The sequence below is a fragment of the Carassius gibelio genome, chromosome A12 (genome assembly GCF_023724105.1).
Source record: "Carassius gibelio isolate Cgi1373 ecotype wild population from Czech Republic chromosome A12, carGib1.2-hapl.c, whole genome shotgun sequence".
Taxonomy (NCBI): Eukaryota; Metazoa; Chordata; class Actinopteri; order Cypriniformes; family Cyprinidae; genus Carassius; species Carassius gibelio.
The window spans coordinates 7,719,490-7,737,078 of NC_068382.1; the positions used below are offsets into that span (position 1 = coordinate 7,719,490).

General features: G+C 37.6%; 1 protein-coding gene across 1 annotated transcript in view; it reads right to left on the reverse strand.

Annotated features, from left to right (window-relative positions):
* Positions 1-2,800: 2,800 nt before the first annotated feature.
* Positions 2,801-17,589, reverse strand: part of LOC128025033 (sodium channel protein type 4 subunit alpha A) — a 40,540-nt gene continuing 25,751 nt past the window's right edge. The window contains exons 16-26 of the mRNA XM_052610998.1: positions 11,729-12,094; positions 11,228-11,354; positions 10,974-11,128; positions 10,631-10,804; positions 10,386-10,508; positions 9,476-9,754; positions 9,062-9,115; positions 7,638-7,775; positions 7,431-7,535; positions 7,021-7,291; positions 2,801-6,394 (exon numbers count right to left, since the gene is read on the reverse strand). Of these exons, the coding sequence (XP_052466958.1) occupies positions 5,094-6,394; positions 7,021-7,291; positions 7,431-7,535; positions 7,638-7,775; positions 9,062-9,115; positions 9,476-9,754; positions 10,386-10,508; positions 10,631-10,804; positions 10,974-11,128; positions 11,228-11,354; positions 11,729-12,094 (3,093 nt within the window). The 3' untranslated portion in view covers positions 2,801-5,093. The remainder of the gene's footprint in view (positions 6,395-7,020; positions 7,292-7,430; positions 7,536-7,637; positions 7,776-9,061; positions 9,116-9,475; positions 9,755-10,385; positions 10,509-10,630; positions 10,805-10,973; positions 11,129-11,227; positions 11,355-11,728; positions 12,095-17,589) is intronic.

The following is a 17,589-nucleotide window of genomic DNA, read 5'->3' on the forward strand; positions in this document are numbered from 1 at the left end:
TTCCGAGAAACATGCAAATCAATACACTCATGCATCAAAAGGTTAAAGAGCAGACGAATCATCTTGAAAGCAAATCTAAAGACTGATATAGGCTACTTTACAAAAACAGATGAATGTCTTGGCTGAAAATGACCAGTATGTTTTTCAGCAAGTTTATGGGCATTTCTTTTAACCCTACAACAGAATTCAATGCATGGTGTCATTCAAAAAACAGGAGAAACAAATACAGAAAATTCCTTAATATTAAAATGTTAGGTCTATATTGGGCTGTATGTTTACAGACTCATCATATCTTACTAAAAAAAAAAGATACTAGCCATTGCATTTGTAATTTGCCCACAAACAGTTAAATGCAAAAGTCATGTTTTAGTACTGTGAATTCTGTGATAACGGATTACACAAGAAAATCTGTTTTGGTTTTGTGTTCTGTTTTTTCTTTTCTTAAAAAAATAGCTGCTGTACTAAAGAAAATTAATTTAGAAACTATTTATCACTTTAAAATTGCTAGAGAATGTCACAGATACTTATAAAGAAACTGAATTAAAGGTGAGATTTTGAAGAAGAATCATATTTTTGTGAATCATAAACTACAATAATATTGAACTTTATAACTATTTCAAAAATCATTGTCAAAATTAAAGGTAAAACTGCTTCAGCCCTGTTTCACTGGCAGTCGTTTTATTGCATCAGTAATGTTTTATTTTGATGGTCCCCTTTAGACTCTCTGTTGACTGTAAGTAACTTTGAACACACCTGTAAACTTATTCTACCTTCCCCAACCCTAACATTCTACGAATACTCTAATGAGAGTTAGTTACAGAATGTTTAAAGGGGACCATCAAAAGAAACTGTAACCAGTGGGTCTTATGTTCATCCCAATCTAGCTCCACCCCTAATGTACGTAACTGAACACAGATCGTACTCAAAATCAACTTTCTGTGAATGGTCTAAAAATCAGCTATCATCACCTTTTTGTGGCGCAACAATAAATTAAAGTAAACAATCAGCAGGAATGTAATAAAGTTGTTTAAAGTAACATTTATCATAGAAGGCACTACAATGCTGGTACAACCAGAGATATATATCGGTACACTAAATTTGCATAATTGTTTATCCACGTGGGTGAACGGCTTCAAAAAGCTTGTTTTTTTTTTTGCTGGACAAAAATGGTGTCTCGGTGTGGATGAAAGTCCAAAACCTAGAGAATTAGATTAGTGTTTTCAAATGTACCTGGATTAATGTGGACATAGCCCATGCAAGATAACACCCTTGGTCTATTAACATTATTTTGGGTTTTAAGGTTGCTTGCATTTTATAATTGCTGGCGTTTTTGCCTTTTCTGAGGGTTGCCAGGCTGGATTTTGTTGTGTCACACATATAACAGTAAAGTGTCTTTAATGTGGTGCTTCCCATGCGTTTCAGTGTTGCAGTCTGTCACAGTCATTGAGCTGTAACCACACTCACTCACGCGCAGTTATCAGTTAAAGTCAGAACCGTTTGAGGACGCAAGGCAAGCAGTACTCCCTTAAAACAATTCAGATGTAAAAAAACAATCGGCAGTACAAAAATAAAACTAAACAAGTATTATGAAATATGTGATTAAACGAGAGAAAGCAGTGCCTTCATTGTGCAATGCTTGGCTCAGTACCTTAAATTGCCTTAAATGCTTACTATATTCAATCTTAACTTGCCATTTCTTTGTAATCGCTTGTCAAATTTACTAGCGATTTCTGAGTGAAAACACCAGGTTTTTTTTCTTTTTTTCTTCAGCATAGTAACAAATAAAAGCCATGAAATGTGTTTTTCAACGTCTTAGGGGTGTGGTCTGACAAGTATGGCAGCTGACGTGAAATAATGAGAAGCTAAATGAGAAGGAAATAACTAAAACAATTGTAATGCTTTATAAAAATGATTGACTGGCTATCAGTCCTCTTGCCAATGGCATGAGACTTTAGGAAAGTCTCCAACAACTATGTGACCCTAAATACCTGAAGTACAGGAGGTTTGGAAATGGGGTGGATGGGAAAAATGAGGTTTGTGTACTTTACCACTGCTATGAGCAATGATTTAGAAGCAGGCTGTAATTCACCCACTCTCTCTGAACTTTAACACTGGTTCAGGAACTGTGTTAGTGGCCTAAAGAGTGGTTAGTGGCCTAAAGAGATGGCCAGATGACTGCTAACCACACACACACACACACACACACACACACACACACACACACACGCACACGCACACGCACACACACACGCACACACACAAAACACTTCACTGCATCAGTTTCTGATTGACTCAAATTCTGTTGAAACAACTTTCACATTAATGCTGTCTAGAAATAGTAACGTTCTGAAAAAAGTTGTTAGTCTAATAAAAGCTTTTGCACTGGTAAAGATTTCTGAAGACAGGTCAGCAATATTATTCAGTGAACATGCTTGTGAAAGCTACTATCCTCATAGCACAAATGCCAATGTACAGATCACTAGATTCCAAACTTATTAAGACTGGTTACCTGAGGTGAAGACATCTCTAGCTGGGGGTAAAAATAGAAGGTGTGAAACAAGAACAGCTATCCGCGCATGCAGGGGCCACTGTGACACACAGAAAAAGTCTTATGAAGCACAAGTCTAATGGAAAAAATGGTCTTGATAAACACCTCTGGGAAAACATATCCACAAACAACACATGATAGCATGCTAAGACTGTAAACGTCACTAAATCCTGACATGAGATGAGCTGTGATACTGAAGAACTGCAATCTGAGACAGAAATTCGAACCTTTAAAGCATGAAGACACTCACGCTTATCTTATCAAATTTATTCTATGAAAGGTTTAAATGCACATTGAATTAAATGTTGTCAAGTGAAGATACAAAGAAAAGACAGCATCTGCATCAAGTGTATGTACAGGCAATTAGAGGCGAGCTAAAGCTAAAGCACGGCAATGTCTCTTTCCATGATAAAAATGTAAACGATAGAAAATTATCTGCATATTAACAAAATCAATATGAAACCAAAAAGTGCACAAAACTACACACAGATTACATACAAGCGCATGAGATTTTCTTTTTACCTCAACAAAATAAATTCTCATTTGAACATACAGTAAATTAATACTTTTTTTGTAATAAGAGACCAAATCTAAAAACTATACAAGAGGTAAATATAAGTATCTCAAAAGTGCTTCATTTAAGAGTTTTAAGAAATAAGACATTTGCAGTCACATTAAGACTTCAGAGGAAATGCATCATTAAATGTCTCTAATATATTACAACTTTTAGCTATGACTCACAGTTACTAAAACTAATTTAGGTAAGAATTGTGTGTGGCATCTACTGGACACTTCAGGCTCTTTTTGTAAAGAAGGAAATCAATTATAAAGCACAGGGTAATGCCCTTGTCATACTACAAATGTTCCTTTCTAAGTTTGAGTAACATCTGATGTAATTGCAACAGAGTTATCAGAGGAACTCATATTTTCATAATTTATTCATCAGATTATGATAATGGACACTATGACACCCAATTCAAATGGGCTATTAATAGTGCAGTGCTGTCTTTGTGTTGAATAGATGTGCTTATTCTATCTAGGTTACTTTAACTTCTGAATAAGAACATGGATTTACTAGATTTTCCTAGTAGAAGAAATCAAGCTGTTTTGACTATCAGGGCATTAGAAGGTGCTACAAATTGCACTATGGTTTCAATGCTTCAAGTTATACATTAATTAGAGTCATTGGGCACTGTATATGTTTTTCATAGTGGTACATTCTGCTCAAAGTGGCTCCATACACCCCACTGTAAAGGATCAGTTTCTGTTCTACTCGTTCCACCATTCTGCTGTAAACTGGTATGCCATGAACTGAGATTATAAATAGTTCAGTAGACTAAACAGAGTCTGGACAGACTGAGGCATATGTAAGAGTTATAATCAGTACCAGTGTTTTTTTAATGGTTTTTACCAATGATAAGTGTACTGTAGGGACTGATCATTATCGGAGAGAATTTAAAAATCTAATTATTAAGTGTCCAGGAGCTATAAATACAGATACAACCTCCAACAAGTATGCAAAAAGATTATTTAGGACAAGGTGAAAAATATGATAAACCTGTAAAATGCAAGCTTATTGAGAGAACTACTAATTACTTCGTTTTAGTGTGCGGGATATGAAACAGCTACATTATGATAGTACGGAGCCTTGCACATGCAAAAAATAAATAAAATGTGTGCACGATTTACTAATTCATTCCCTCTATGTAGTAAAATGTTCACACTATTACAATTTCACTCCCTCGATTTGCTAAATCGTGCAAACAGTTCACTAATTAAATCTCTATTTATAAATCGTGTGCATGATTTAGCAAATTGAGGGAACTAAATAGTAAATCTTGCACACGAATAAGCCTAATATTTTTTTCCTGCATGTCATGTGTGGGGCTCCATACATTTCCACCATGAAAATATTTTTGCCATATTGGAATTATTTGTTTATATTTTTTGCAAAACTCACTCTTGCAAATTAATCCCAGGCTTTTCACCCAAAAGGAACCAAACCAGTGCAGAAAGATTCTCTGGAGGCTAAATATCAATGATTATCAAAAAAAAAAAAAAAAAAAAAAAAAAAATGGACTCATGCCATGATGGTGCCAAAAGTTCTAAGTGGGCGTGGCTACTTTTACTTTAATGGCTATTAACTTTGGAGTGAATGAGATTCACCAAATCGTGGCAAAGTATGGCACTTAGCCTCTTGGTGATGCTATAATTGGGTAGAATTAAAAAAAAACTGTAACTGCATGACTGTAAACATTTATACATATAAAAGCAAAAGAACTTGGCTAAGTCATGACAAATATACTGGGACATTTCTCATCGGGAAAAAAATTACATTAATTCTAAATAAATCAGGTCTTTACAAAAGTTTAAATAATAAAAAAAGTACTCCCAAGAAATAGCATTCCAATGCTGTCACACTGTAGCAGTCCTGCGTAATCCATCAAGCTATCTTGTTTATGGAGCATATGTTGTTCAGTGAGTGCAGGTGATACTTCATTTTACATTGCAAGGATTTTCTTAGTCCATAGTCATTGCCCACCAGTTATACTATTGACTCTTTTATTGTTGCATTCTCTGAACCGCAGAGGCCATGTGTTGTGGGTGCAGACCGGAGGACCACCTCACTTGTGAGCTCCACTGGTACTATCAGTTGCCCCTGTGGTCGTGGGTACGTCACTGAGACTCTGTGCTGTGTGACAGAGGTGGGCTTGGGTGGCCGTGCATTATGCAACATTGGACTAGTCTGCAGTTCAAAAGCCTTGGAGAGTTCTGGATCGCTGCCATACAGGGCATCCATTCTCTTTGCAATTAACCCTTCGGTTTCAGGAGGTTCCTCATCGCCCAGACTCCTAACTTTCCTCTTTGAACGATGCATGAAGCAAGCATAGCGGATAGCTCGTTTAAGGAGATGTCTCCTGTATGTACGTTGAACCGCAATGGCTGCGCGCTCTTCCTCTTTCCTCCTGAGAGTGGTAGTGATTGGCTCAAACGAGGCAGATGTGGGATTGTTCATTGTGAACTTAGCTTCAATGCTTTCCCTCATGGCAGCCATCTCAATCGTGTCTCCAAGAACCTCATGGGTAACTGCCAAAAGAATATCCAGACAGTGGATTTTGTCGCCGGTTACAATGGGCAGATCCATGGAAATTAGTTTGAGGCGGTTGGGTTTGGCAATTCGTAAAGGCTCTTGCAAGGCATCAACAAAGTCAAACACCCGGTTGTATGCAATGAACTGTGTAGCATCAACGTCAAACTTTTCCCATGTCTGGTCAAACATCTCAAAGTCATCCTCACAGAGCGGGTCTCCACTCTCCTCCTGAGCAACATTGAAGTTCTCGAGAATGATAGCAATGTACATGTTCACAACCACCAGGAACGACATGATAATATAACTGCAGAAAAACATGATGCCCATGCCAGGATTCCCACAGTTACCCCGAACGTCTGTTCCAGGGTTCTCTATGTCAGGGTCACAATCTGGAGGGCCACTGTTCAGAATAGGCAGCAAAAGCCCATCCCAGCCTGCCGATGTTGTGATCTCAAACAGGCAGATGATGCTGCCACCAAATGTTTCAAAGTTGAAGAGGTCATCGATGCCTGCCTGCTTTTTCACATAGGCAAAGTTAGCCATGGCAAAGATGGAGAAGATGAACATAATGAGGAACAGAAGCAGTCCGATGTTGAAGAGGGCAGGAAGTGACATCATCAAGGCAAACAAAAGAGTCCTAATGCCCTTTGCCCCTCTGATGAGACGCAGCACACGGCCGATTCTGGCGAGCCGGATCACACGGAACAAGGTTGGAGACACAAAGTACTTCTCAATGATGTCTGATAACATCAGACCTTGGGTAAGAAGAAACATGGGTTATTATAAACCATTTAGAGCAATTACAGTAGGAAAGTTTAAACTGAGATTCACTTGCAGAACTCTTAGTATCTAGTTTATCCAAATCAGTGAAATACTCCATAACAAACAATAAATGCATGATGTTTGACAACCATAATTCTACACCAACGTAGGCTCATTGGAAAAACTTGGCAGAATTCCAAAAGGTACCAATACAGACAATTCACTACTGGTTCCATTTGAAACGAACACTAGTGGCAAGATGACTAAATTATTATTTAATTTTTTTTTCCCATTTTGCAGACGCTTTTATCCAAAGCGCACCTGGTAGCATTGCACTCAAGTCACAATAAAAGAGCTCAAAGACTTAGTAGCCAGATAAAATGGCATTGTTTTTTCAGCAAATTCATTTTTATCTCACGTTTGCTACAACCAACAAAATAAATAATTTCCTGATTCACATTTATTTTTGGATAAATTTGAACATGCTCTTAAGCATCATTCACTGTACATTTCACTTTGAGTGAGCCACAAAACGAGAAACATAAAATAATTTTGCAGAAATGTCTCTGCAGACATGCTTTTTCCAGTAAGCCTGAGTTGTTCTTTTTCTTACACTTACCTGCTATAGAAAGCATGACCACAACAAAATCAAAGACGTTCCAGCCAATAGTGAAAAAGTAATGTCTGAGGGCAAACATCTTGAGTAAGCATTCTCCTGTGAAGATGACGATGAAGACCAAATTGATCTGATACAGAATATCTTCTTTCTCAGCACTCTGGTCATCTGTCTCTATCATCATGGTCACCATATTGAGGCAGATAAGCACCATGATAAAGATGTCAAAGAACTGTTGCGTTATGAAGTCAAACACCACACCCTGGATCTCATTCTGTTAGGAGAACAATGTAGTGGATTAGTTTTTTTAAAAAATCCAATGCTGATTTTCCAATAAAAAATTGTTGTAAGTCATTAAGTTGTTATGGTAAAAAAAGCAATGGAAGAATCAATGTATGTCAAATGGTTCATACTGATGGCCGAGGGATGGGTTTCGCAGGTTTTTTGGAACCCAACTTCTTCATGGCATTGTAGTACTTTTTTTGTTCCTCTGTCATGAAAAGGTCTTTCCCTCCAAAGTGCAGAAGAAACAAATATTAATTATTATTTCTGGTAAAAAAAATTATCCAAATGTACAACCCAAATTAAAAGTATTTGTTTAGTAAAAAAGATGTGCTTATCTTAGACTTTTGCTGATTGAAGTTGTCAATGATGACACCAATGAAGAGGTTGAGAGTGAAAAAGGAGCCAAAAATGATGAAAATAACAAAATACAGGTACATGTAAAGGTTGATCTCGTATGATGGCTGCTCTTCCACCTAACAGAGAATAATCAATGAATGTCACAATAAAAGTATGTTACACTGAGTATGTTTTTAAATTCTACAGAAATTCTATACAGAAATGTAAATTCACAGTGCCCTTATTATGCCATTTTTAAGGTCCCTAAAATATTTTTGGGAGTCTCCTAAAATAGGTTTACATACATGGTAGGTCAAAAGACGTTCGTTTTCTCCAAATTTGCAGTTTATAACAAACCTTATTATATCCAACAAGTTGCGTATTTTGAACGCTCTATAGAAAATATGAGCATCTATTATTTATCATACTTACAGGTTGTGATTCAGTGGAGCCAGCTGATCCAAATAAACTTGGTATTGAGCTCATCTTTTAAGAGCAAGCGTTTTGTGCACCCCGTCTTGAACTCCCAGAGATTAAAAAAGCAGTCGTCAGTAAAATTATGGGAATAATTTAAGCTGTTCATGGCTGGCCAATGTAGAACATAGGTGGGCATTATGAAAATGTGTTATGTGTAGCCATCACAGAAGTGAGATTCAAATGAATGACTTCTTGTTTCGGCTGTTCAGTTAATTATTTCCTGTGCACCTTTGGCTTTACAACTTTACAAAGCTGCGGCCTAATGGTTAGAGAGTTGGACTTGTAGGTCGCAGGTTCCAGTCACTGTGCTGGTAGGAGTTGTAGGTGTGGGGTGGGGGTTAATGAACAGAGCTCTCTTCTACCCTCAATACCCACGGCTGAAGTGCCCTTGAGCAAGGCACTGAACCCCCAGTTGCTCCCTGGGTGATGGATATATAGCTGCCCACTGCTCCAGGTGTGTGTTCACGGTGTGTTCACTTCTCACTGCTGTGTGTGTGCACTTGGATGGTTTAAATGCAGAGCTCCGAGTTACCATACTTGTCAAATGTCATGACATTCAACTGCAGATGAAATGGCATAATAGGGGCACTTTTAAGGGGGCAATCCAAAAGTTGGTATGATTCTTTAGGGTCCTCATGAAATGTATGTAACATAACTTGTTTAAGATTCCTCAATGGTCATGTAAAACAACACCTTTTTCAGCTCTGTTTACAGTGATTAGTTTCGAAGCATGTCTCTTTAAATGATAATGAGCTACCGCTCACCCTATCTCTCTTATCCATGGTACATGTCAACACAAGATGTTTGAATTGTTGCCTTGGACTCTGTATATAGCTTGGAGATGGTATTATTTAAATAGTTAGTTAGCTAGCTATGTAGAAACTGGCTGCAATTGAAAACAGCTATGGTACCAGTTGTGCAGGTGGAAAGATTGTCATTCTCGTACCTCTCTAGAATCCACTGCAGCATACATGATATCCATCCAGCCTTTAAATGTGGCCTATGTGGAGAGAAGTACTTTCTGAACATCAGTGTGTCATGTAAAACATATTTATTGATTCATTTGCACTGGATATACCTCTGTGTCCTCTGATGCATAAAAAGGAAATGACATGAAAATACATTCACTGTCTGTAATTCACTGTATGTTTATGTGCTTCAGTGTCTGCACTAAAATTCTCTATTTATGTATATATTTAGCTTAGATTTAATAAATGCTCACTTTATTCTTTTGGGTTCTGAATTTGCTTCATCTTTTTTTCTTTGAAAGATCAAGTAAAATTCATCATGATATGACAGTTTATGGTTGGGTGTGAACCATTTGTAATATACTGAACTCTACAAGTCATGAGAAACGTACAATTTGAAGTAGAGAGAGGTAGCCGGTTCCCACATTGTCATAGTTGACCTTCACATTGACCCAGCGTGCCTCATTGGTGTGCGTCAGTGCCATACAGTCACTCTTGTTGTTGACCACATCCATCGGGATGCGTTCCTCCGTAGTGGTGTTGATGCAGTGGTAGAACTTTCCAGCAAACAGATTGACTCCCATTATGCTGAAGATGAGCCAGAATATCAGACACACCAGCAGCACATTAAAAATTGAGGGAATTGCACCAACCAGTGCATTCACAACCACCTGTATGGGACATAAACACAATCATGAATTAGAGACGAATGGGTAATCGATATTTGTGCAGATATTTATTTCCACTTAACTTAAAGACATTTCACTCAGAAATGTTAAAAAACATGCAGTGTGAAGTTGATCATTAAAAAAGAGGGGAAATATTCTGTCCTTCAGGATGAATAAAGAAAAATTATTGTTATAGCTCTAAACTTTTTAAAACATCTTTTAATTACTTTCCCCCCTAATCTTTAGAAGTGTTACAATACAAAATATGAGGTTCTAACTAACCCTTTCCTACTTGTGAAAATGAACATTTTTTTTATTTTTTTTTAAGAATTATATTGCCAATCATTTGGTATTTATGTTGATATTGTTTGTGACAAATTCCCAATACTGCTGTCATTATCATCCAACCAAACCATTAATTGACTGCTCGCTAACTTCTTGTTCCAGCAAGTCCAAACAAATATTCCTCCAGAAAGTGGAAAAAGGGATTACCAATATATGACATTAGAAAAATTAAATATCAATAATCAACACCACATCACATAATATATCAAAATCCAATTAAAGATTAATCAAGGTCAACTTCAGATATTTATTTCATTTGAAAAATCACTCATAACGAGTCATTGCTTACCCTCATTCCCTCAAATCTTGACAGGGCTCGAAGGGGTCGCAGAGCCCTGAGTGTTCTAAGAGATTTGATTGGTCCCAGGTCAGAATATCCCAGTAAATTGGCTGTTAAACTGACTAGCGACACCTTGAACAAAATAGCAGGTGAAAACATCAATACACACAGACTTGTATTTGTATTTGATTATAGGTATTTGTATTTGTATATGATTAGGTAAACCTTTGGCAAAAGTCAAAAAGTGAACTCACATCCACAATGAGGAAGTCCAGCCAGCACCATGCATCAGTGAAGTAGGTTTTGAATCCATATGCCACCCACTTCAGTAACATCTCCACTATGAAAATGTATGTAAAGACTTTATCAGCATACTCCAGGATAATCTTGATAACTCTCCGACGCTCAATGTTGATATCCTCAAAAGCCTGACAGAATGAAAGAAAAAAAACCAATGCATTAAACATTAATGGATTTATATGTTCCTATTTCAGTACAAATAATAATAAAAAAAAGTAGATTTAATATTGCACACATGTAATAATGTAACTAGAGTGCAGAGTCTACTAAGCGTTGGCTCAGTATTGACAGACACACCAGTGCTCCACTGCTAAGAAGGATCATAAAGATGATGAATGTCTCAAAGTAGTCATGCTCAACGATGGTGAAACATGTTCTTCGAAGGTTCCACCACTTTTTCCCCCATCCTGCTGTGATGTCTACATTCAAACACATAAATCGCTTAATACAACCTAAGTAAAAAGAGAGAAAAATACATAAGTTAAGATTTTTCTGGCCTTGAAGTGATGCATTAACGTTAACATTCATTATGAAGGAAAATGCATGCACACCTTCTGTGAAACAGGACTGTGGCTCTTCAGGCTCTGGTTCTTCTTCCTCTTCGGGCTCAGGCTCAGGTTCTGGAGGCTGGTAGTCCACTGTGCTACAAACTGAAGAGTCGTCATTATTTAGAGTGGCCTGTGCAGCAAGAGATGTAAAGAAATGAGAGAGAATGAAAAAGAAATGTGAGGGGAACAATGCAAAGTATTAACGTAATGTTTCCTGATATTTTGACACAAAAGAGTATAAAGTATTGGCACTTGTGAGAATTTTATGCAGTAGGCTAGATTTATGCAGAATTTTAAGGGAGAAATAAAGACATTTTAAAGCTTAGTACTTTTCATGTTAAGCAATTATTATTATTATTATTTACTAATTTTAGTTTGATTTTAAAAGGTTTATCTAGCATATATAATAGTAGATTTCTCACCATAGAATACATGGGTAAAGGTACACAGCTGTACACATTATTCTAGATAATGAGGTAGGCAGAGAGAGGACAGTTGTTTTACCTTTCCATCCTCCTCATCAGAAGAATCATCAGAGTCCTCTTCAGCATCAGACTCACAACGAGCAATAGGTACAGTCAGGGCTGGAGGCAAACAGTTGGTCAAGTCATCTGCCATTTTCCCCTCATCCAGGTGGTTTATAGCATGGAGTTCTATGTCTCCTTCCCCTTCTCCCTCATTATTTTCAGGAGGGTTCTTTCCTAGAATCTTTTGCAACATACTGGCGATGAAGGCTTTGAGCCAATCTACACCCCTGGTGATGCGACCAATGGCAATCTGAAGGTTGTTCATCTCCCCATCATCATCACCTCCAGACAGGTTATCCCCGCTGAAGGAGCTGAGCAGCAGAGCCAGGAACAGGTTCAGTACCTGAGAAGTACAGCTCAGAATGAGGTTGGCAGGTTGAACACATAAGGCTTTCCTGTAGCTTAAGTGGTAAACGTGTACACATTTGCCATGCTATAAGTTACATATAATTTAAGCTACTCTTTTAAAAAAGAGACCAATTAAATATTGAAATGAATATTTACTTAAAAGAAGAAGACCTTAATGCTAAGCTAATGCTAAATTAGTTCATTAGGCAAATAATTTACTGAAAAAGCTAATTCACTACAAAGATTCAGATTTTCTGATGCAAAATAACTTATTAGATTGTATTTACAGCTCTTTCAGCTGCAAAGTTGTGTTAAATGTGTTACATACAGAGGTGGGTAGTAACGAGTTACATTTAGTTCTTTACGTTTACTTGAGTAAATATTTCGGGTAACTAATACTTTTGGAGTATATTTACAGATGGGTAATTATAAATAATACATTTTTAATTATTTATTCATTACATTTATATAGCACTTTTTTAGGCACTCAAAGTGCTTACTTTTACTTAAGTAAATTTTTGGGGAAAATCTGTACTTTTACTTCGTTACTGGGGGCGACGCTCCTCTTGTTACTTTATCTTAATGCAATTAATGTTATAAATGCTTCAATTTATTCCAAACGTGCCGTCTACTTTTCCTGGGAAATGAGCGATGCCCATTTGCGAATGATTCATTCTTTTGATTCAATTCTGTTCAAAGGCCTGATCAAACCAGTTGGCAAACCATTGAATTGGTTACTGAATCAGTTTGAATGATTCATTCAGTTCCCTGCTGCGAGCGCTGAATCATCTGAAGCGATTCTCACTCAGAGTTGTAACAGAAAGTTTAAGAACATCAAGAGCGTTGAAGACATGGCTTTGGATCTGCACTGAATTGAAAGCAAACCTGCAAAGGCTATTGTTTGCTAGCGATGAACATCATTATTAGATGATGTGATGAGTGGGGTGGGGCCGAGAGCCGTGGGAATGGCGCGAGGCCGGTGGAGTGATTGGAAATCAGAGAAATTCAACAGTCTCGAGTCCCACGGAGGAGATTGGAAGGATATAAAATTGGAGTGACGATAGTGAAGGATGAGAGAGGACCAGGCCTGGCTTTTAGTTGTGTTTGGTTTTTGTTTGTGCGCGGCAGTCGTCCGCGAGGGGCTTTTTTTTGGTCTTTATTTTATTATTAAAGTCATTTTTATTGTCTGCCGGTTCCCACCTCCTTCTTCCCATGAAAGAACTTTGTTACATTGGTGCCGAAGCCCAGGAGGAAGGAGGGACGCGCTGCCGAAGATCCCTTATGCCATATTATCCCAGCGTTCTTCCTCGGATGGTAAGATGCATCCTTGCACATATTTTTCTCATTGTTGTCTTCCGCTGAACGCAAACTATGATATTGGTAATAGAGAGCTGCTGGCAGTAAAGTTTGCCTTGGAGGAATGACATCATCGGTTAGAAGGTTCGGGTGTTCCCTGTTGTCTGGACAGATCATAAGAATCTTCAGTACATCAAATCCGCTAAAAGATTGAACTCTGGGCATGCTCAGTGGGCTTTATTTTATCGGTTGTGTCATTTTTCTTCTTCTTTTTTTTCATCTCTTATCGGCCGGGCTCCAAGAACATCAAGCCTAATGCGTTATCCCGTATTTTTGACCATTCGGAGTGCCTGTCTTTCTTCCGAGCCCATTGTGCCACAGAAGATTTTTGTAGACACATGGGAGATCGAATTGAGGGTCCATACGGCTTCACAAGGGGTAATACCTCTGCCCAGATGCCCACCGGGTCATTTGTTTGTGCCAAAAACTTTACAGTCAGATGTCATTCGATGGAGTCTGTTGTTATAAGGTGGCTTGTCATCCTGGGGTGAGTCGTACTATGTTTCTTGTTAAACAATGGTTTTGGTGGCCATCTATGGCTCGCAACATATGATGTTTTGTTTTGGCTTGCTCTGTCTGTGCCAATTCTAAGACTTCCAATCGACCCCCTGCTGGACTCATTCAGCTACTGTCAGTTCCCTCGTGACCCTGGTCCCACATTTCACTATATTTCGTCACAGGTCTCCCGCTCTCAATTGGGAACATGGTGGTTTTGACCGTGGTGGACTGGTTCTTGAAGGCTGCTCATTTCATCCCTCTGCCCGTCTATGTCGTTGGTCAAAAAGTGTGGCTTTCCTCTAAGAACATTCCTCTCTGTACCATTTGTAAGAAACTTGCTCCTAAATTAATTGGCCCGTTTACTGTCACCAAGATTATTAGTCTGTTGTTGGTCCACCTTAAACTGCCTCCAGCATACAGGAGGATTCATTCCTGTACTGTGATGGTTCATGGGTCTGTTTGGCTCATTCTGTGTCTGCATCCAAAAACTTGGGCAGGTGACTTGAGGTGACTTGCTGCCTTGCTGTCTAATCATGCGATGACTTTGCAGGCAGCGTTTTTGCCCGAAGGCACCTCATGAAAAGGATTTCAGACAGGCGTCTGAGGCAGAGTAATGGTTTAATGATCTACAGCAAAATATAAAGAGCTTTGTTGATAATTAAGTGGATATTTCATTATTGTAATATCAATTTCTCGCTAGAAATTACATAAAAAGTGGAAAACTTTGTTCAGAAACATACATTTACACACAAACTGACCACCGACCGCAGCTTTGAGACGCCATCTTTATTTTTTGGCTTAACTGTCACAGAAAGGAATGCATGGGATTGTAGGATATCAAAGGCAGCGAAGGATACATCTATGCTGCCTTCAAAAACCGCCCAGATGAAGGCACCTCAGGAGACAGGAAATTAAGTTGCCATTGATTTCGGACGTGCATTGATGCCTCCCTATCTTGGATTGCGACCTCCGAAGGCAGCATTTTTCAGTTTTCGGATGCAGCTCTCATGCTATCTGCTCCTTGTGCTCATCAGTGTTGTCTAGCTACTGCACACCTGACGAGCTGATCAGAGATGGCTTAGGTGTAACTCGTCTGCACTGCCTATATCTATTCCAACAAATATTATGTTGTCTGGAAGACTGGGGCAGAGATGCTATCTTTAGGGTCGATGCACACTAGACCTAGCACATAGTTACATGTGCTAACTCCTTTATATCAGACTTGGGCACAGGCTGAGAAAGATAGAAAATAAACCAGGCAAAGTTTATGTAGCTAAAATTAAGTTATTTAATGGAGAAAGTTATATGACATAATTTAATGAGAATTGATTAATATAATTCCAACTTCATAAATTTTGACTTGCATCACAATATGGTACAGTATATATTTTTCCAGCAATTCAGTACTTAAATATATCTTTGACTCTGTGGATATTAATTTAATCAGGGTATGCTGGGGTATTTAAAGCTCTTGGCCAAAACAGAAATACATCATTGCCAATGAATCCTCTTTAGTCGAGTTTCTCAATACTATATTAATCGTAATAGAGTCATGATACTATAATAATAGCCCTGTACATCAAAGCACAAATTATTTGGCTCCAGTCACATCCTAGTGCAAAATACCCAGATCATTTGACAAGATATCAGCCTAATGTATGAGATATATCAAGCTTCCTGAGAAACACAACAGTAGAAGCAGGTGCTGTGATTTTCACATTGCACACCAGAGATGAATGCCAAATGAGGCCTCTGATATTTGGTTTCTCGTCTTACACTCACCTAGCCTACTTTTTCATCCAGCCCACTAAACTTAGAGTGCATATGCAACTCTTGTCAATACTGATGCTCAACGTATATGATTTCATTGCTCTCCACTATGAGGTCAGAGGCTGCTTTTGCTTCAGGACCCTCTGGTTAGGCTTAGTAAACCATTTTAACATGCAAATAACATGCAAAAAAAAAAAAAAAAAACAGGAAGGAAGGAAATCCTCAAATGCAACTACTTAACATTTTTTGACTGGATATTTTCAATTGACAGATTGATTTTTGCCAAATAATGTTACAGTTGGACACATTTGAGAAGAAAATTTGACAGTGATATTTATAATGTTACAAATGATTTTCTATTTCAAATTTAAGGGGTCATATGATGTTGCTAAAAATAACATTATTTTGTTTACTTGGTGTAATTAAATGTGTTTACGCGGTTTGAGGTTAAAAAAACACATTCATTTCTACATAATGTACATTATTGTTTCCCCTCTATGTCTCGCCTTCTGAAACGTGACATTTTTAACAAAACTCATCTGTCTGAAAAGCGATGTGTGTTCTAAATTAGCCAGCTTTAGTGCATTGTAATTGGCTGAATGCATGTGATGGAAATGTTACGTCCCTTACCATACTGTGATACTGTGATGCTGTGTCCCGGTAGGCACTTTTATAATTATGTAACCTACACAATAATATTATTTTACATTGTAATCCCTAATTTTTTTGTTTAATTTGGCATCTTTATGTGCTGCTGTGCACCGCGGAGTGTATAATAAGCAGCGTGTAGGAGTGTTGTGGAATGCGCTCTTTAAATGACAAAGAAAAAACATTGCACCAGACTTTAGACCAGGCTTGAGTTGGTCTATGGCGCAGTCTATTTTCAGTTCCTCAAAATAGCAATGTGCCAACAATGCACCTGAACACACCTCGTTTTCAGACCAGCACACCCCGATCACACAAATGGGTGAAAATGCTTTCCATTTTATTATTTGCATTTATCATTGTTTTGGGTCACGACACATCAGTTACTGTATAAAGTATAGGTGAGGAACTGGCACATGAAACTTCAGCTCATGCTGCTGTGTTTCTCAGCTGTCCGTGTTTGTTTCTTGTGCGCCAAGACACTCACTTGAGCTGCATCTCAGCATACAGCCAAGAACAAAACCACTGTTTGCTGTCTCCAGTCATAAGATGTACAAAGTGCAGGAGAGTCTAACCACATGAAGAGTATGTTTGTGTGTGAAAATGTATGTTAGCCATGGGCCATGTTGAGTAATGATGCTTTTGTTAGAATGCTAAGACAGGCCATTTCCTTTTCTCACTATGCATAACCTGAGAGGAAATGTATTCAGTCAGCAGTTCCAGTGTGGTAATTATGTGCACAGCTGCTAGCAGCTCATCTGCATCTCCTTGATCTGTATCAACACATGAAATTAGCATGCTAGTTTTCACTTAAAAACAACAATGACAGCTTCCTGTTGGGGTACTATACGGAAACACTAATTGTAAATTATAATTTTGCTAAAATCAGATATATCTATTATAGTATTTAATCATTTATTTCTCATTGCAATGTTCTTAGTTGTAGGGTTAACTAAAATTAAAACCATAAAAAAGAAGTTACTTGAAATAAAATAAATGTTAACCAAAATAAAATAAAATATAAAAACGTTAAACTTATTTTATTATTTTATTTTAAGTACTAAAAAAACTAAAAAGAAAAAAACTAAATAAAATAAATATATATATAAAAAAATTAAAACACAACAAAATTACTAAAATTTTAAAATGAAAGAATATATAAAAATAAAATCTAATTGAAAATATTAACAAAGACTATAATAATATATCAGTGCAACTAAA